Source organism: Bidens hawaiensis, unplaced genomic scaffold (assembly GCF_021521415.1).
Source record: "Bidens hawaiensis isolate Kalapana, Puna unplaced genomic scaffold, B.hawaiensis_p1.1 tig00059311_1, whole genome shotgun sequence".
In the NCBI taxonomy this organism is placed as follows: Eukaryota; Viridiplantae; Streptophyta; class Magnoliopsida; order Asterales; family Asteraceae; genus Bidens; species Bidens hawaiensis.
In genome coordinates this window covers 9,668-31,046 of record NW_027500703.1, presented here as the reverse complement: position 1 = coordinate 31,046, position 21,379 = coordinate 9,668, and the positions used below count along the sequence as shown (strand labels likewise).

Below are 21,379 nucleotides of genomic sequence, written 5' to 3'. Positions count from 1 at the left end.
TCGTAAGTACATAAAAGAATATCATTTATTAATATCGTTTCAATGCTCTCTTGAGTCTCTAATCCATGCGCACAAGGCAACAACTAATTTAGGTGAAACGTTGTTTTCTGATAGCGTAAATTGTCTTTTCCTTAAATAAATTTGAGATGTAATAAATATGAAGCATTCAAAATTCCATACAGAAACCCAAATTTTGAAGTAAACACATGAAACCAAAAAAAAACATCGAATGACTTTTTTATTTAGATGGTCGTTTGCTTAATATTTTTAATTTGGAATAAACATTTAATTTTCCTATGCAGTCTTTGTCAAATGATGTATCTAAATCAAATATTATATGGAGTACAACTTTTCATTATCGTATTATTTTTTGCAAGATTTTATTGTTGATAGCTTGGAGAAATTGATTTGATCCAATTTTTTCCTTTGATAAAGATATATTTTGTTTAACAGGAGCGGATCTATACCAAGGCCAGGGTGTACCTGTGGTCAATGGCGAAGGTTGCCTAGGGCCCGGGGTGGCCCCGGCCCACGTGTTTTTTTTACGCAGTAGTGTAAATTTAGTTGTTTTCGACCGAAATTTTTTAAATGTAGTGTAAAATTTAGCCATTTTCGGCTGAAATTTTTATACATAGTGTAAATTTAGCCGTTTTCGGCCGAAAGTTTGAGCACAGCCCCCTTTGTTTGTGAAATTTTGTATACATTTTGAGTCCGACCCCCCCCTCCCCCGCGGTGTCTTGGTCCAAGCTTCGCCACTGCCCGGGCTACCCTTCAACTTTGTCCACGAAGTGCAAAATTTTATTTTTCTTCTTTGTTTAATATATCGGATACACATGAGCAAATATTATGATACGACTATGTCCAAAAAACTTTTTGGATATACCCCTGAATTTTTCATCTAGATCCGCCAGTATTTTGTTACCTGATACGAAAGTTAAAACTATTTATTAAGTCCAATGGGAATATACTACTAATTAGGGGAGTCACTCTCAATAAACCTAACTACAAAAGATAAGTAACTCATCAACTCATCGTTGAATGATTCAATTTTCCACCCCAAGTACCCAACAAAACACACACACACACACATATTTCAAAGCCTATGGGACCGACATTTGACACGTGTTTACGCGCAATTGGTTCTTTGTGTTTCCTACTCTGCAAGAACAAGCCAACGTTGACAATAATCCATATGTTCTTGTAATACTTTTCCCACTTAGTTAACTTAAAATATTCATCAATCAATTCAACTCGTCTAATATAATGTATGATATGATCAAGTCAATGGTTGGCACACTTGCTGTCATTTGGATTTAAAACTTCCATTAATTGATTCGTGTGGATCGTTTGTTTGCTGCATTGCTCTAAACAATGAGTGCAAGAATCGAAAGGCGGTTACTTGTATTAATCATATTCATACAAGTCTCTATAACATCATCTCAGAGGAATAGCGATCGTGAGTTCACTTATTTATATGTTGCTTGTTTCATATATTTGTGCAATGTATTTCTGGTTTTACTGGGTACGTTTGTTTATTTATGGTTTTCATGCTTGTATGGTGTAGGTGTTGCTTTGCAAGCTCTAAAGGATGCTTGGGACGGTACACCAGACAGCTGGGAAGATGGCTCGGACCCATGTGGCGGTACTTGGGTTGGTATCAGTTGCACCAACTCGCGTGTGACATCGATGTGAGTCTTTCGTTATCACATTTCTTTAAGTGATTATCAACAAAAGTTTCAATGTTTTTGATTTTGGTCTGTTAATTTAAATTCTCAGAATTCTGTCAAGCACGGGATTGAGCGGGGCCCCTACCTGGAGACATTGGGGAATTTAATGAGTTAGCAGTTCTGTAAGTCTCACTACTAGAATACTGGGCAATTGTGATTGTAACATGATCACAATACTAGCGACGACAAAGATGTGGTCACATCACCAATTTTGCAGTCACAAGCAGTTCGATCGCAAAATAATAAAAGATAATTTATCAAAAACTATTTAAGATTCACAGTTATAAAATTTTTTCAAAATATAAAAGTAAAATAAAACTTATATATCAGTCGTAAAACAGCTGCAAATGTGATAACCGACTACCTGCCATCGCAAAACAGTAGCAAACAATGAAAATTAAAATTTGATTATTTGTAGTGTTGGTAACGTCTCCAGAAATCTTTATAATTATTTCTGTATGCAGGGATCTGTCTTACAATACAGGCTTGCGAGGATCGATCACTCCAGCACTCGGAAAGTTGTTGAAATTAACAAACTTGTAAGCATATTTCTTGCCCAATACATAAAAATGACAGTTTAGCTACCACGAATGATGAACGGGTCAAACTATTCAAGCATTGTTTAAGGTTTACTTTTGATCTGGCAAATTAAATCTCTTTTCAATCATTTTATTTAAAAAGTGGATTATTACTTCTTTTAGCATGTTCCATCTTGTATATTTTTCATTTTCTGCACAATATTTTATTCTGTTAAATATATATAAAAATTAATGAATCAGTGTTAAAAGATTATATTATTAAATATGTCTTGCCATTAATTAAAAAATGAATCCAATTTTATCAACTTAATTAAAGTGCTTTCAGTTTCATACAATTCTCGAATGATCGGTGGGTTTATAAACACAACCTTTTACATGAGATTAATATTTTGGAGTTAGTTTTCGATAGAAAAAGATTAAACTTCGATGAAAAAAGTGTTTGGGATCAACATCAAACCTAAACAAAAATGAATCCCTTTTGACCCATCAATTGTAAGCAAACTCTTAATACATCATACCTTGAAAACAATAAAGGACAATGCATCATGCATGATGAAGACAATAACACTTTGGTCTAATAAACTAACGATTGATCTTGTTTTTCAGAATCCTTGTTGGTTGCAATTTCAACGGTCAAATTCCAGACACCATAGGAAATCTTGAAAGGCTTAGATATTTGTAAGAAATTGCCTATACATGTAACCTATAGGAATTTCAATGAGAAGGGTATTACTAGCTCTATCAGTCTATCTGATTGTAAAATTATATCCCATACACGGCCCAATACCCATAAGATATTTGTCACGTAGGATATCATGTATACCCATTAGTTTTATGCAATATTACTTGTTAGGATTTCCAAATAAAACTTGTCACTATTTTAACTTTTATATAGTTTTATTACCCAAGGAAACTAAAAAAAAAAAAAAAACTAAAATTAGTTTTATTTTTTAAAAAGAAAAAACTAAAAATTATAGTAGATTAATCTTTTACCCAATGAAAAAAATGAAAGTGAAAGTAAAAAAGAAAATGTTTACTTGTATTGTTTGAGTAAACGGGTATGTCTATTTCAGGTAACCATGCCAAGTAAAACTAATTACCAGAATATACCCTAATGTTTCTTGTTGCCCTAACCAACATTTGTCATCCCTAACCAACATTTCCTTATATATTTCACGCGCTTAATGATTTGTTATTTAGGTCTTTGAATTCCAACGGCTTTACCGGATCCATCCCAGCTTCCTTAGGAAAGCTCAAGAATCTTTACTGGTTGGATCTCTCTGCCAACCAACTCAGCGGAACTTTGCCAGTTTCAGACGGGACGAACCCTGGTCTGGTTATGCTAACTCACGCAAAACACTTGTATGTTTATGTTCTTCATTTTATATGTATGTAAATCTTCTTATATAACATAATATGCTCACATAGATCTGTTTCATTATATTTAGTCACTTTGGAGACAACCAGCTTTCTGGCGAAATCCCACCTGGGATCTTCAACTCAAACTTGTCACTTTATCATCTGTATGCTTGATCGATCTAGTAAACTTACAAACTAACAATCAACAGAGATTTACTTTTAATTACTTGATCAGGTTATTTGAGAACAATCACTTTACGGGTAATATTCCTTCCACACTTGGACTTGTGCAGTCGCTAGAGGTCGTGTAAGTATCGTTTCTTAAACCAAGTTCCTGTTTATTATATTTCACTAGGAATTGAACATTTTGTTTTCATATCAACCAGGCGACTTGATAGGAACTCTTTGAGTGGTGATGTTCCTTCAAACATCAACAACCTTACCAATGTGACTGAGATGTAATACGACACTTACTACTACTAATCAATCTAGTAATCAAAGAAAAATATATGATGTTTGATAACAAAACAAAAATGTCTTTGGTAGGTACCTGTCAAAAAATCTATTGACGGGTGTTATACCCAATCTCACCGGCATGAACCTCCTCAACTATCTGTAAGTGTATATCAAGTCTCGATGTATCATTTTATTGGCACCTTAACAGAGACATAGTCTCAATTTCTTCAATGGCCCGGATTACTTGCACATTTGCAGGGATTTAAGCAATAATAGTTTTATCCAGTCGGATATTCCTTCATGGTTTTCCACTCTACCGTCTTTGACAACTCTGTAAGTGAAATGCTTCTAAATAGTTAAGTTTCTTTTTCTTTTTTTTTTAATTGTAGGTGTCTTGGAAATTAATAAGAGTTTCTAGGACGTTTTTGAAATCTATTTCTGTTACAAAAATATTTTGTTTAGAAGAAAAAACTCAAGTTTTAATAAATTTATTATATCGAAATGTAGAAAAGAAATATATATTAAATAAAACTGGCTATTTTAATTTTTAAAGAAAGTTCAATATTACAAAGAAATGTTTCTCTAAACAAATTTGGTGAGTTCACTAACCACTACCAAGAAATCAGAAAAACGTTTTAGAAACTATCATTGATTTCATATACCGTATACATATAAAGATTTTCAATTGGTTAAAGCCAAAATTTGTTCATCGATATCGCTAACTAGTTTACAACTGAATGTTGTTATGTCAGTAAGATGCATTACACAAACCTTGCTGGAGAACTGCCTGCAGCCTTGTTTAGCATTCCACAGTTACAAAACGTGTATGTAAATCAGTTGGTTGATTGTTTAAATCACTTATTTCCATTTGCTAAAACCTGTTAACTTGCTACGGTTGTTTCGACAGTGATTTAAGTAACAATCGGATAAATGGCTCCTTGGACATTAGCTTGAATCCTAGCAGACAACTTGAAGTTGTTGATCTTCGAACCAACCTTATTTCTGATTTCCGCCAACGAAGACAATCATATTCCATGGCCATAATGTAAGTTTTTTCTATAACCATACATGATTTTAGATTTAATATGACGGGTGTTACATTTTGTCAAACATAAATCCTAAATCAAAGTGAGTGAACTTTAACTAAATCTGAAACTCAAATTGGATAGCTATAATTGACAGTGTTCAAACCCTAAACCCATTTATACGATCTGATCAACTTTTGGTCGCTCCCTGGTTCATAATTCACTCTCAAATCACTACACAAATTCTTCTGCCGTCTTTTGCCCTATTGAATATTTGAGAACCACCAAATAATTTCAATCTGAAAGTGTATACGAGTCCCGATAATCAAAGTTATCAATTCTGAAATTCCCCAACATAACCAAGATCCGAATAGGAATTATGACTAAGTGATCATGGGAGGAGTTGTAGTAGCATTTTCTCCTCCCACTATCAAGTTACCTAGTTTAAACTACCATTTCTTATTACAGATAATAGTCTCTTGTCTTCTATTAATGCAAAAGTAACTCCGCCATATCTGGTTTATAGTATTGTAATTTTCAAGTTTTTCAAGTTCACTATAGTAACATTCCCTTTCGATAACACATCTTCCCGACTAGCTTTGTCCTTTTGCTTTATTTTACTGAAGGTATCGTATCCCAACAATTAATACACAAGGCCCAACCAACAAGTGGTTTCGGAGCCACACGTTGCCATGTTGTGTATGACCAAGCGTATGCCAAGGTCAACTCTGCCAGGTTCAACTTTAGGTAGTTGACATGTAACAAAGTAACACCGAGGGCCAGTGGAAAACCTATAATCCTATCACCGTGGCAACCATCATTTATCCTGCGAAATGTACCTTTGATCTTCTATCTTTTGTTTCATTCATCCTCGGAAAAAAAAACAAACACAAAATATATCTTCTTTTGCTTCATATATGCTTACATCTTCAACTTCATCAACTTCTTCTATTTCTAAAACACCGCAATCATCCGCTTTTATCCAAGATTGAACTTATCCCACGATCGTCCATCTTGCGGGGGCATATCAAGACTAGTAATCAATATAATCCCAAGAATCAATCCAAGAATCATGGATAGTCAAAGATGGAGAAATTCTCTTCATAAGTTATGCCTGACATATATTTGTAATAAAATGTATTCCTAGAATTAGCTTACAATTCTTGTATATATATATAGATATATATATATATGTCTTATTGTAATAGATAAAGTGTGTTTGATTATACTCTTCTAATATTGTGATTGTTTATCATCTTTTCCAAATCATTCTATAAGCACTAAGTTTGTTCAAAAATTTTATGTAATTCAAATGTGTGTGTGGTTTACATGACATTTATTCCTATGTTTTTCTTTGTATATTTTACTAAAATTATATAAAATGACAACCGCAGACTTCTTGATAATCTAGTATGTACGGAATCAGACGCAGCCGATCAGAAGTTTTGTCAACTTCCAACAAAAACTACTACCGCATATTCAACCCAATTTAACAATTGCACACCCCCTTCATGTGGTTCAGACCTTGTTGCTAGTCCAAACTGTCAATGCGCATATCCATTCACCGGCTTATTTTCATTCAAAGCTCCTTCCTTCTCCTCATTGACAAATGCAACCATTTATGACTCTCTTATTAGGTTATTAATGTCATTCTTTCATAATGCCACACTCCCTGTAGATTCAGTTGCGTTGTCGAATCCAAGCAGAAATTTGGAAGATTACCTTGTGATAAGACTTGCAGTTTTCCCATCTGGCCAACAAAGTTTCAATAAGACAGGAGTCATTGGTGTTGCATTTGCGTTTAGCAATCAAACATTCAAGCCTGCAAAGGCTGATTTCAATACCTACACCTTCAATGCGGACATCTATAAATACTTTTCAGGTAAATGTGCGCTTTCTTAATTCTGGAAACTGATTAAGGTATTGGGTTGGTGATCATTGAATGGTAGTTTGTTTTTTTACAGATGCAGGACCCGAAGGAGCGAAAAGCAAAACATCTAATACTGGAATTATCATAGGATCAGTTGTTGGTGGTTGTGTGCTTGTGGTGTTATTAATACTTGCAGGAATGTATGCAGTTCGTCAAAAAGGTCGGGCTGAAAGAGCCGCACAGCAGAACCAACCTTTCGGTAAGTATGTTCCAAATCGTTTCAATTCGAAAGGAAATATCGAATAATGTTTGCAATAGGTTATAATGTTTTCTCTTGAACGGTTAAATCAATAAAAATTAGTTTAAAAACAAACACATCTAATATAGGTTAAATGGGTAGAAACATACATAAAGCAGGTTAAATGGGTAATAATGTTGGAATAATTTGAATTAGGATAAAAGAAAATAGGAAGATCGATTTTGTGAAGATAAATATTGGAAATGAAAATAAAGATAAGAGTTTCAATAAATAGATTAGTTTGATTTTGAATTAGTTTGTTTAGTGTTCATTGTTTTAATAGTTAAATAGTCTCAGAGTTACACTAGGATTAATTTAAGGCTTAGTATAGATACAGGGTATGCAATCAGTTTGTGTTCATCGGGGTGGTAACTAAGATCGTTTTGTTCTGGCTTAAATCGAAAATGAAATTACAAACCCAAAAAATTTTAGAAATGGGCTCCAAAAATGGTTGTGTTGTCTATGGCTGATACCGGAAATGCACTTTTAACATAATTCTGATTTTATAATTTACACAAGATTTGTAAAATTTGGGCATAACTATTTGGCTCCAACCCTTCCTTTACAAAAAAAAAATGCTTTTGAAATTAATTGGTTTTAACAAGCATACTAATCATGTCCTTTATGTAATCCTATTGTCTGATAACCTTGCTGAAAATTGCAGCACTCTGGGATCCGACAAGTCAAAGTGGTGCTGTTCCTCAGTTGAAAGGGGCAAAATCCTTCACCTTCGACGAACTTAAGAAATACACGGGAAATTTTTCTGAAAATAGCCAGATAGGAGCAGGCGGATACGGAAATGTAAGTATTATTATATAATAGGAGTGTTGTGTGAATATGTAATTTCCAACTTAATTTTTATGTAAATGATTGGAGAATGTTATATAGGTATATAAAGGAAGTCTTCCAAATGGTCAGCTAATTGCCATCAAAAGAGCTCGACAAGGATCAACAAAAGGTGGGCTTGAGTTCAAAACTGAATTCGAGCTTCTTTCACGAGTTCATCACAAGAATGTTGTGGGGCTCATTGGTTTCTGTTTTGATCAGGGTGAACAAATGTTGGTTTACGAGTATATCGTGAATGGGACACTCAAGGATAGTCTTTCAGGTACTCAAATATGACGTAGTGAAAACCAAGTTGTGTTACTAACATTTCCTAGAAAGTGAACACTTGTATTGTATTGTGACACAAACTTTTGTGCACTATAAATGTTTGTTACAACTGTATCTGTGACACTAGGCTTAGAAACTATTTGGAACATTCACTATATAGGTTTCAAGAAGTTTTATATGTGCAGGGAGATCAAGCATTAGGTTGGATTGGATGCGAAGGCTGAAAATAGCACTCGGAGCAGCTAGAGGGTTGCAATATTTACATGATCTTGCTGATCCCCCTATCATACATAGGGACATTAAAACCAATAATATCTTACTAGACCAACGATTAGTTGCAAAAGTTTCCGATTTTGGCCTATCAAAGCCATTATATGAAGCTAATAGGACTCATGTAACCACTCAAGTCAAAGGGACCATGGTTAGTAACTCTTTTTAGCTTATCTTTCTAACTATTTCCTTTTTGTTTATACGCTTGACTCATGAAAGCTAATGATAAAACAATATGCCCGCTCTCAAGTAAGTGTGTACAGATTGTTATCATTGTGATTTGTGACCATATTATGAATGTAGGGATATAGGGATCCCGAGTATTACATGACTCAACAACTCACGGAAAAGAGTGACGTTTATAGCTTTGGAGTTGTAATGTTGGAGCTAATAACGGCAAGAAACCCAATTGAGAAAGGAAATATATCGTGAGGGAAGTTAAACAAGTGATGGACAAGAATAAAGAACTATACAATCTATACGATGTCGTTGACCCGACCATTGGTTTGAGCAACCAACTTAAAGGTTTAGAGAAGTTTGTGGATTTATCGCTGAGGTGTGTCGAAGAGAGGGGAACTCAAAGACCATCAATGGGTGATATCGTGAAAGAGCTGGAGAGCATTATGACATTTGTAGGTCTTAACCCCGGCAGTGAACCATCAACTTCAGCAAGTTATGAAGCCACCGACAAAGACTTCAACCATCCTTATAGTAACGACAGCCTATTTGCTTATAGTGGAGGTTTTCTGCCCCCAAAGTTCCATCCAAAGTAAGGGTGTCATAAAGTACATAAAATGTTTGTATTAGTAAATGTAGCCAAGTATATTTTGTTTGTTGTATGTGAGTTTGGAGTTGTAGTAAAGTGAAAACATATGAGATGTTTGAAATACAAAATTTGTGTAAATACAATAAAACAACTGTTGGTAAATACAAAATTTGTGTACTATATGGCGCGCGTTAGAGCCCGTTATAAGTATGTTCTCCTTATTATAGGACCTATATAGCGACTGACTAATAAGAGGCTACATTTATTAAAAATGTGGAGGGGCTACATTTAGTACAACCCAAATTTTGTAGTCTATAAAACACAACATTGATTTAGAAGTTAAAACAACACAGGAAAGAACCATTCGCATATTCATAACTTTTTACTTAATTCACTATACTCACTTTCCAACCGAGTTGGAAACATAAACCCCAACGGCCACCAGTGTCACCGCCACCACAGCCGCCACCACCACCATTTTCATCTTCATCACCACCTTTTTGTCCTCACTCATCCCTCCCAAGGCTTGGGCTAGTGACATGTGGCCATTTTTTCTTTCATGAATTGTGGCAACTAAAGTTGAAGAACTGGGCTTTGTTGAATCTGTATCTTGATTTTCTATTTTCATGGGTTCTTAAATGATGGGTGGATTGGTGATCTTGTGAGGCATGGTAATGGTGAGGATACCGCCCTCATACTTGGCACGAATTTTGCTCATTTCACAAGTTTCAGGAACTTTAAAATCTTTGTGAAACCAATGCCATTTGTTTCCAGGAACAAGACGCTCTCCACGAACCCGAAGAATGTTTGGATTTTCTGTTGTAACCTTCATAAATTTCTTGGGGAATCCTACAAAAACAAATGGAGTCGGTGACTGAAAAGTTTGGTTGTAAGTATCAAGTGATGGTCCTTGCTTTGTCTATATATTAAAATGTAACGTTGCATTTAATTTTGTCGTTGAACTTTTAAAATCATTATTAAATCCATTGTTTTTCCATGTTAATTAGTTTTGGTAATCGTGAAAAAAATGTAAAATTGAAGTTTAAGGACTAAATTGAAAAAAAAATCAAATTCTAACAATTCTAATTTAAGTAAAACAAGAATATTTACCAGGTAGATAAACAAGCAGACTGTCATGATGATCTTCTGGTCTCCATTCATAAATAGGCTTGAACTTTTCATAAACACGGCCCGCAATTGCTCGACGTGGCCGGACGGGATTAGCTCCATTAACTCTCGGTCTCGTTGTCATTTCGGGCAATCGAGATTTGAATCCTAGATATTTACTAGAACATATGTTAATATGTATGAATAGTGCTATTGGTAGCAACCGATTTTAACATATGTTTATATGCATGGATTTGTTAAGAGATTAATTAAAATTAACGTTACCTTTGCTTGATATTTGTTAGATTCTAACAGGTTTGCTCAATTGCTTGGATTATCTTCAAGGTGATGATAACTTCAAAAAACAATCCATGGACTCATCCTTTTCTTTCGCATCAGGGAAGCTAATTCCAGAAGTATTTCTTGGTTCGTCTTTAATTTGTTAGTTAATGATCTTTTTCAGTTATATTTTAAAGCAGATAATATGTTAAAACTCGTTTAGTGGTTAAGGACTGTATTCCAATAACAAAATTATTAGGGGTTCAAATACCTGCAAGCTAGGATTAATTTGTAGCTTTTTAACTTGATATTTTGAAGTTTTTATGATCGATGCTATTCAGTGCTAATATTTTTTATTTAAATATTACCGTTCCATCTTAAAAAACAACCAAACGTTTACAATGAAGTGGCAGGTAAGTGGGCAACAAGCTGCGCCGTGACCCCCTTTTTATTTAAATATCGGTTTTGTATATTCTTGTGAGTTGGGAATATTCATATATCTAAGGACTAATTATATTATCAGAGCTGCCTTTCTTCTTTCACTAACTAGGCCCTTTCCTTGGGCTCAAAAAACACTTGGAGCCTCTAACTTAAAACTTAGGTTTTGAGCTTTTGCTTATAAAATGGGAACTAGTACAGATGCCTGTGCATTAGAACCGTCAAAATGTGTTATCTTACGATTTCCAGTTCTCAGTTTCTGCATTAAATGATTCTTGGTTTCGGGTAAACCAACGATTCAAGATGCAGAACCAAAGAACCGGAGTATTCTTTAATTATTTAAATAAAATAACTAAATCTTTAATCATATTTGTATCTTTTATTAATTCATTACACTTGGTTTTATTTTGATGTTTATGATAGGATCGTGAAGTAAGAAGATCAAATGACGATTGAAGATTGGTTATTTGAACAATTCATTTGACAATTATTTGAATGGTTTTATTTAAATTGCTTTTTACGGATTGAAATCTTTAATTGTTGCCACTTTTAATTTGGATGCTTTGAACTTTTTGAATCTTGCTGCCTTTTTTTGTTTAATTTAATTTTAATTTTTAATTGATGCAATTTGCAAAGTTTGTATAGCCCATTCGATAACATAATCGACAAAACCGGTTCTGGGTTCTTGCCCGGTTTTGAAACCGAACCAACTTACTATAAATAAGGTATTGTTTCAATTTTATTTTTAAATCATTTTCGGTTCCGGTACGGTTTTTACGGTTCCGATAGCATAAATCTAAATCTAGCATTTTAGTCCACCATAACAATATTCATAATTCCACTTTTCCATCCAAGCTGACAATTCTTTTTTAATTAAAAACGATCAACATCACTAATTAGAGAAAATCAATGGGCAGGTAAGTAGGTAACGTTGTGCAAATATTCAAAACCGATAAGAAAAAGAATATATAAATCCTGTCCACACTTTTTTCATAAATAACAAGCCACGATTCCAATTACACTCGTCAAATCAATCATTCCTACTCCTCAAAATCGGTTTATATGAAAAACAGATATTGCAATCAGATTAATTTGAAGTCACGATATTGCAATTATACTCCTTACAAACCACGGTTTGAGTTAACTTTATTCTTTGTTCTTAGAATTAGGTTACAAGTTAAGTTCAATATGTGTTTTCCTCGTCCAGATATATTGTTCAATGAGATTTAAGTCAATCGTGAACGGCAGGTGAATCGACAAGCGGTTTATCTAGCGTTCACAAGGTATATGTAGATTTTATGTAGTAAAGCTAGAAAATAAACATAAGATGTAACATATGTATACACCCACAAAATATATATAGAAATACAAAATAATTAAAGAAAAATTAACTCTGCTATTTATAAACTTATTTGTCCCCAAGCCCGGAAAAGTAAGAGGTTTATAACAATCGCATGTGGAAAAGTAAGAGGTTTATAAACTTATTTGTCCTCAAAATGGTTGAGCATGCACCCCCCCCCCCCCCCCCCCCCCCGGGGAATATTATACGGTTAGTTAAATCTTTACAATTGCCAAGAAGAAAAGGAAATTTGCTGTTAAAGAAACAATAATCGACAACTTTTCGATTAGCCTATATTAATGTAACTAGGATAGAGCCCATGTGATACATGAGTGATTAAAAAAATAAAACAAAAAAAGTTAACTTTAATAATATACATAATAACATATCTTGTGAATCTATACAAATTTAGAAAAAGATATGTTTAACATCAACTCATCATAGTTGAGTTGGTAAGCTACAAATATTTTAAAGGTAGTGAGCTGATTCTCACCAACAACATATTTTCATTTTATCATTCATGAAATGGAAACTTGTGTGTAAATTATAATTTTGAAAATTGTTGAGGTGGAATCCTATGTAAATAACTCAGTTAATGACCATGTAGATATATGTTGCTTTAATATAGTAGTAAGATTATAAACTTATTTGTCCCCAAGCCCAGAAAAGTAAGAGGTTTATAACAATCGCATGTGGAAAAATAAGAGGTTTATAAACTTATTTGTCCTCAAAATGGCTGAGCATGCAACCCTCCCCTCCCCCCCCCCCCCCCGGGGGAGATTATTATATGGTTAGTTAAATCTTTACAATTGCCGAGAAGTAAAGGAAATTTGCCGTTAAAGAACACAATAATCGAGAACTTTTCGATTAGGCTATGTTAATGTAACTAGGATAGAGCCCGTGTGATACACGGGTGATTAAAAAAATAAAAGAAAAAAGTTAACTTTAATAATACACATAATAACATATCTTGTGAATCTATACAAATTAAGAAAAAGATATGATTAACATCAACTCTTCATAGTTGAGTTGGTAACAGGGCCGTCTCCGAGGATTTAAATACCTCGGCCGAGCCGGGAAAAAAAAGCCCATAGCCTTAACGAGTAACAAAATATATAAGCTAATTTTTTTAAACGAGGCTTAATGTTATAACAATAAACATAGAAAAATATATTATTAAAATCAAATACCGTAATAATCAATGATTCGTGAAACTCTCCTAAGTCCTAACATTGGGAAAAAAAATAGCTTGGCCCTTGGTGGCTAGCTTGGTCAACCGTGGAGGAGCCTGGTGGTTAACAACGAACCAATAGTGGTGGTCGGCTGAGTTGGTCGTTGTTCATCATTCGCAAAGAAGGAATGAACCAAAGAGAAGTTTCAATCGACCGCTATTTCTTTTTATTTTGCATCGGGTTTTTATTTAATTTTTTTAGTTTTTAGTTTTAGTTTGGGCTCAATAATTTAAACTTAATTAAATGGATTATGGATAAAAAATAATTTCAGGCCCAATAGTTATAAGATGGTAAAGAGAAATTCATATTTTATAAGTTGTATGTTTTTAAATGTATACATAAAAAATATAGATACAAAACATTTTGACCCCTAAAAATTACGTGCCCCGGCAGACGGTCCAACCGGCACCACCCTCTAGGCGGCCTTGATACCAGCTACAAACATTTTAAAGGTAGTGAGTTGATTTTCACCAACAACATATTTTTATTTTATCATTCATGAAATGAAAATTGTAAAAATAGAAACTTGTGTGTAAATTATAATTTTGGAGTGGAATCCTATGTGGATAGCTTAGTTAAAGATCATGTGGACATGTATTGCTTTAATACAGTAGTTAGGTTAGATTTCAATTTGAAATTGATGAATGTGGGACTAAATGTCGATTAATGTTTAGTTGATGCCAAAAATGAAGATGTATTACTTCGGTGTGCCATATAATGAAGTTTGGAAGCCATAGTCCATGAAGGGTTGATGCATGTATTGCTAAATAGCTTTTGCCGGTTCAGGTCGGGTAAAATACTAAAAAAAAAGGTAAAAACAATTTTTTATTCAACCATCACATTCATATTTTCTAAATTTATAAATTTAGGCTAGTCATTTAAGCTCTACTCAATTCATGCTTTAGCAAGCCAGGCTCAACTAGGTTACGAATAATTTGACTTGCTTACAATCTTACACCATTAAGGCTATTCACTATGGTAGGGGGCTTTAAAGCCCCTCCATAGTGTCACGTATGCGTCACGTAAACACTGGGGGCTTTAAAGCCCTAAATTATAATGCACATCTATGATTAACGCCCCAAGGGGCTTTAGATCTTTTTTTTCATAAAACAAAAAACCAACATAATAAAATAAAATACAGTAATAATTAAAAAACAAACTAAATAAAAAACTAAATTAAATTTTAAAACATATAAATAAAAACTAAAAAAAGTTACAACTATTTTTAGTCGTCGCCATGATTTTGTTTGTTCCTCTAAAGATGTTCAACCAAATCCGATCGAAAACTGTGATTCGTTTCCCTTCTCGTGTTCTTAATAAATTAACAAGTTTCTCATTATCGTTTAGTGTTGAGCTCGGCCCTGGCTCATCGTTGTACTCACCTTGACAAATTGCTCTACCCGAGTCCTCCAATATCATATGTAAGATAATACAAGTATACGTTATGTTTCTCAACTTATCCATTTGGTGAAAACGCGATGGTTGTCTAATGATAGACCAACGTTTCTTTAATACCCCAATGCCCATTCGATGTCCTTTCTGGCCGACTCGTGTTTTTTCTTGAAATATTGACGTTTATCGTCAGTCAGGCACGTAAAGATAAGAACCAACGTGACCCATTCCAGATAATTACCATCGACTAGATAATATCAGCATTCGTAGTTGACATCATCATGGAAAATGAGATGTCGGATGCAACTCCGTTTATGACATGGTCAAAAATAGGGGACGAATATATCACAGCTACACCATCATTTGCACCGGGCATCCCAAAAAACGCATGTCATATCCAAAGATCGAACGATGCGGCCGCCTCAAGCATAATTGTTCGGCCATTATGATCACCCCGATGATATTAACCTTGTCAAGCAACTGGGCAGGCTTCCTAAGGCCAACGTGTGCAATCGAGGCTACCAAGCATCTCAGAAAAACCGTGTTTTTGTTGATGAACCTCGTATATTTTTTGTATGTCACTTTGAGTCGGTTTCCTCAAATATTTTTTACCATATAGTTGAGGAATACCTAATATTAATATATTAACAAAATTTATAAAATTTACACTCAAAATAAGAAGGTTTAGAAATAAATAATTAAAATGATAATAATACTCACATTCGCAGAACGTGTGAAGAGTTTCACGACTCACTGTCTCCGACGCTAGTTGACGAATTGTCACTGTGCATTTTTGCATAGGAGAAAATCCTGGATTACCTCTCGCGTGGAAAAAATGCATAACCACGTTCTAAATCACCAACAATTCATAAAAATAGTGGGCAACTCATCCGAAAACGGCGCCAAAATCGTTCGGAATCAAAAATCGGGTCCGACGAAAAATAATCTCTTATCAGCCGATCATGAGCACCTACATGATCCCATTGAAGATGAGGTCGTCTTATTCGTGGTTGTGAGCTTTCGCAATGTTGGACTAAGAGTTGGGCAGCCTCTTGAATCGCACCAAATATCGCGTCATCTTCTGAATCCGAATCTGAATCCGAAATAACGTCGGGATCGGGGTAATAGTTTGGTGTTGAAGATGAGTCAGAAGACATAATTTTGGAGATAATTTTATAAGTTTAAAGAAGTGAATGAAATATTTGTAGAAATTAAGTGAATGAGGATATATATATCTATATATATAGGGGAAGTATAGAATGAAAACCCATTTGAGTTGTGAAAACCCTATGTAACATCATTTTTTTTGCACATGTAATATATGTTGTAACATTTAATACAAAACATCGAAACATAAAAAAAAAATTGTTTTGCTGTTTTTTAACATTTTTTTACTAATTTTCTTATATGTTTTCAAGAGAGAAAAAAATTTATATTTATGTTTATGTTTTTTATTAACTTTAATTGTGGACTACATGATTCAAACTTTAATTAAAAACATGTGGTTGAGAATGAGTTTCTAGAGTTTTCACAACTCAAGTGGGTTTTTATTTTAACCTAACCCTACTACAGTGAAAAAGGAGGACTCCCCTCCCCCACATATATAGCGCCGGTCTTCATGACCCCCCCCCCCCCGATGCCCCTTTTTTAGCGCCCCACGACGGTGTTGAAGCCCAAAGGCGTCCCTTGAGATCCCCCCAAGCCGCCCCATAGCGATCCGCGTTGAGAGCATTCTCAGTATCATTTCTATCTCTATAATTACACTAAAAACATTACATTTTCTCTCTTCTTTTTAATTAAATAATATTCTTTTATACTTTTACTATTACATTTTTTTCTCTCCTCCACTCAACCACTTTCAATAAACATTAAAAAATTATATAGGATGATCAGTGTTTCTTCAAATTTACTAATCAACAAAAGTTAATTTTATCTTATTCGCTCACAATCATTTACAACTACGCACTCTATATAATATAAAGAACCTACTCATAATAACGAAAAGGGCATACTGAGAACGCTCTAACACAATGAAACATGATGAGAATACTACAAGACAATGAAACTAACGTATAAATATACCTAGACGTATTCATTCTTGAATTAATAATTGGAATCGAGTCCAGTGGCGGATCTAGAATATTTTTTCAGGGGTAACGTAGCTTTTTTTAACTGCAAAATAAGGAAAAAAAATTACCCGCTTCACGAGTATGGGCATCCGGTTTCGCGTTTCACGCGTACCGGGACAGATCATGGTTGTATTGGAAATTGGGCTGCGGGATTTTCTTATAAATACGGGCTGTGCTCTATTTCTTTTTATCTCACGGACAATGAAAAACAACAACAACAACAACAACCATACCCAGTATAAATCCCACCAATAGCAAAGCTGTTAGCAGGGTCTAGGGAGGGTGGGATGTAGGCAAACCGTACCTCCATCCCAAAAGATAGAGAGGTTGCTTCCAGAGAGACCCTCGGCTCGAAAACCATATGCATGAGATCAATAATAATAGAGATATTAATAGTGAATACTAAATATGTGTTATAGTAATAATGGTGATAATAGTAATGAATAGACCAATAATAGTAGTAGTAGTGATATTAGTAATAATAGTGATAATATTATAATGAAAGATCAATACTAGATATGTGTTAAAGTAATAATAGTGATATTAGTAATGAATACTAAATGTGTTATAGTAATAATAGTTGTACTAAATATAGAAATGGATCAGTAATAAAAATAATATTAGTAATGAATACTAAATACGTGCTATAAATACTAATTTGAGGAAAGGGTATTATAGTAATATATCTCTTTTCACTCGAAATAAGGTAAAGAAACACCTCCTATAATAGAATTATAATCAAAACTCTACGTTTCTCCTAAAAGTCATTAGCCTTAATCCTACGTCTCAAAGAATTTCTATCCTCAACCATGTCCTCGGAGAGGTGCAAATCTAGCAAATCATGCATAATCCTCTCTGCCCAAGTTAATTTGGGACGTCCTCTATCCCTCTTCCCCTCTATACTAATAGTTTCTACAGATCGGACAGGAGCCGTCTTCTCTCTTCTCTTCACATGCCCAAACCATCTCAATCTCCCTTCTCTTATCTTATCTGAAATGTTAGCAACCCATAATCTCTCTCGGACAACATCATTTCTTATTCGGTCAAATCGTGTGTGGCCACACATCCACCTTAGCATTCTCATTTCAGCTACCTCTAGCTTACGCGCATGTGACTTCTTGATGGCCCAGCAGTCTGTTCCATATAACATTGCCGGTCTAACCGTGACCCTATAAAATTTACCCTTTAGCCAGTTTGGGAATCTCTTGTCGCACAAAACTCCTGTAGCTGCCCTCCATTTACTCCATCCAACTTGGACACGGTGGGCCATGTCACTATCTATTTCCCCGTCACTCTTGACAAATGATCCTAGATATTTGAACTTCGTTACCTGCGGAACCACTTGGTCTTCGATGGTGATCCGGATCTCCTCATCGTCGTTTCTCCCGCCAAAGTTACAATGGAGGTACTCGGTCTTTGAGCAACTAATCCTTAGACCTTTATTTTCTAAAGCTGCTCGCCACTCCTCTTGCCTCATGTTCAAATCTTGTTTTCTCTCAGCCACTAAGACAATATCGTCTGCAAACATCATGCACCAAGGGACTGTCTCCTGAATTGACTTTGACAACTCATCCAAGATTATTGCGAAAAGGAATGGGCTGAGTGCTGAGCCCTGATGAAGGCCTACCTCCACCAGGAATAAGTCGGTATCCCCCAAGGGCGCACACACACTTGGTGTAGTGTTGGCATACATATCCATAATCATCTCTATATATTTCCATGGGACTCCTCTGGCCTCAAGGCTATCCCAAAGAAGTCAACGTGGCACATTGTCGTACGCCTTTTCTAGGTCTATGAACACCATATGTAGATCACGCTTCTTCTCCCTATACTTTTCCATGAGTCTTCTTAGGAGGTGTATTGCCTCTGTAGTAGACCGCCCCGGCATGAAACCAAATTGGTTCACCGTAACTTGGGTTTCCCATCTAATTCTAGTCTCTATAACTCTTTCCCATAACTTCATAGTATGGCTTAGTAGCTTGATGCCTCTGTAGTTCCCACAACATTGGGCGTCTCCTTTGTTCTTATAAATAGGTACTACGACGCTGCTCCTCCATTGATCTGGCATCTTACCGGACTTGAAGATCCTATTGAATAAAGTAGTTAACCACAAAACTCCTTCCTCCCCAAAGCACTTTCACACTTCGATAGGTATGTTGTCTGGGCCAACTGCCTTAGCGTTTCCCATCCTCTTTAGTGCATTCCTCACCTCTTCCTGCGTAATACGTCGGCAGAAGCAATTATTACGTTGTTGTCTTCGTAGGCGTGTGTTGTCGTTTTCTTTTTGGTAGGCCTTCTCACCGTTAAAAAGGTTCTGGAAATAGTTTTTCCATCTTAATCTGATGTCCTGCTCTTTAACTAGTACCTGCCCATCCTCACTCTTTATAAACTTCACAGCCCCTAGGTCTTTCCTTCTATGCTCCCTTACTTCGGCAATCTTGAACATATCATGTTCCCCCTCTTGTGTTTCTAAATGTTCATATATCCGTTTATAGGCAGTGTTCTTTGCCTCCGACACTGCCTTCTTTGCCTCCCTTTTAGCCTTTTTGTATGACTCCTTCAATCCCGCTCGCTCTTCCTCATTCGTGCACCTCATAAGCTCCCTAAAACTTCCTTGTTTGTCCCGAATCTTTTCTTGAATGACCTCATTCCACCACCACGTCTCCTTATGCCTCCCCGTCTTTCCAGTCGTAACCCCGAGAGTGTCTTTTGCTACTTGGGTAATCTTTTTCGCCATTTCTTCCCACATCTGGCATGAGTCCTCTTCTGCTCTAACCGAGGTCATCGATATAAGCTTATCCTTAAATAGTGACAGGTTGTCGTCCTTTAGATTTCCCCATCGAATCCTAGGTGTACCTTTTCTCTCTCGCTCAATCAACTTATTTCTAAAGTCTATATCTGCTACCAGTAATCGATGTTGAGCCACAACTGTCTCTCCCGGAATCACCTTACAATCCCTCCACCAACTTCGGTCTCCTTGCCTCGTCAATATGTAGTCGATCTGTGTGTTTCGTCCCCCGCTGCTAAAGGTAATCAAATGTGATTCTCTTTTCTTAAAGAACGAGTTTAAAATATCTAGGTCATGGGCAACTGCAAAGTCCAGGAGATCTGTGCCAGATTCATTCCTATCACCAAACCCAAAACCCCCGTGGACGACTTGGAAGCCATCGCTATCCTTACCTATATGACCATTAAAATCACCTCCTATGCACATCCTCTCATCCCTAGGTATGGTCCTTACCACCGTGTCTAAGCAATCCCAAAAATCTCTTTTTTCCCGTTCTCCTAGTCCAACATGTGGTGCGTAAGCGCAAACTACTGTCACTACTTCCTCACCTAGGACTAGTCTTAACACCATCATCCTATCATTATGCCTTATCACCTCCACAACACTATTGTGTAGTTCCTTAGCCACTAAGAACCCTACACCATTCTTAGCCCCATCAGACCCCGAGTACAACAATTTGTATCCATTACACTCGGCCCCTTTATGCCCTTTCCATCTAGTCTTCTGCAGGCATGCTATCTAAACCCTATGCCTTTTAAGCACATCTACCAACTCTAACAACTTACCACTTAGCGTTCCTACATTCCAGGAAACCAAACGCAGTGTGTGTCCCCTACCTTTTTCCTTACCTACACCCCTAAACGCAGTCAAATAGTACTCTCACGGACAATGATGAAACTTAAATATTTAAACTAGGGAGCAAAAAATACATTCCTATAAATCTATTTATAAATATAATTTAAAAACAATGACAAAACATGAATATTGAATAATATGATGATCAAATAGCTTAATATATAAAATACAATTAGAAGCATTTGTATTTCACAACCCAGCTCACAATGATTCAATAAAGTAAAAACTAACATTATTAAAGAACAAAGAAAACTATAAAAAGAAAAAAAAATACTTTAGTATAGAAAATGGCAATCTTCAGAAACTATGAAGTGACTACAACGGATGTAGATGCAAGATGGACATATGTATATGCATTGTCCACTCCTGTGCTAGAGTTGGGAAGAGAGAGTCAAAT

General features: G+C 35.4%; 2 protein-coding genes and 1 pseudogene across 3 annotated transcripts; 1 reads left to right on the top strand and 2 right to left on the bottom strand.

Moving 5' to 3' along the window:
• Positions 1-1,223: 1,223 nt before the first annotated feature.
• Positions 1,224-9,430, top strand: LOC143602668 (leucine-rich repeat receptor protein kinase HPCA1-like; annotated as a pseudogene). Its single transcript, XR_013147889.1, has 19 exons — positions 1,224-1,456; positions 1,565-1,688; positions 1,777-1,849; positions 2,192-2,266; positions 2,873-2,944; positions 3,467-3,628; positions 3,715-3,789; positions 3,861-3,932; positions 4,012-4,083; positions 4,172-4,240; positions 4,340-4,414; positions 4,834-4,905; positions 4,989-5,126; positions 6,501-6,988; positions 7,071-7,235; positions 7,939-8,075; positions 8,163-8,382; positions 8,573-8,808; positions 8,961-9,430. The product of XR_013147889.1 is annotated as a leucine-rich repeat receptor protein kinase HPCA1-like (transcript).
• A 627-nt stretch (positions 9,431-10,057) lies between these two features.
• Positions 10,058-10,675, bottom strand: LOC143602665 (inactive protein RESTRICTED TEV MOVEMENT 2-like). Its single transcript, XM_077079699.1, has 2 exons — positions 10,534-10,675; positions 10,058-10,272 (listed from the first exon to the last, which is right to left on the bottom strand). The coding sequence occupies exons 1-2, from the start codon at positions 10,673-10,675 to the stop codon at positions 10,058-10,060; spliced, it is 357 nt and encodes a 118-aa protein (XP_076935814.1).
• Positions 10,676-19,476: 8,801 nt separating this feature from the next.
• Positions 19,477-20,697, bottom strand: LOC143602663 (uncharacterized). Its single transcript, XM_077079698.1, has one exon. It carries the CDS (start codon positions 20,695-20,697, stop codon positions 19,477-19,479), a length of 1,221 nt encoding a protein of 406 aa, XP_076935813.1.
• Between the last annotated feature and the right edge of the window lie 682 nt (positions 20,698-21,379).

Excerpts from the sequence above, each read along its gene's own strand:
- LOC143602663 (XM_077079698.1), bottom strand. The coding sequence starts at position 20,697 with ATGGTGTTAAGACTAGTCCTAGGTGAGGAAGTAGTGACAGTAGTTTGC.
- LOC143602665 (XM_077079699.1), bottom strand. The coding sequence starts at position 10,675 with ATGACAACGAGACCGAGAGTTAATGGAGCTAATCCCGTCCGGCCACGT. Across the intron at positions 10,273-10,533 it reads TCTGCTTGTTTATCTACCTG|GATTCCCCAAGAAATTTATG; the intron begins GTAAATATTCTT and ends TTGTTTTTGTAG.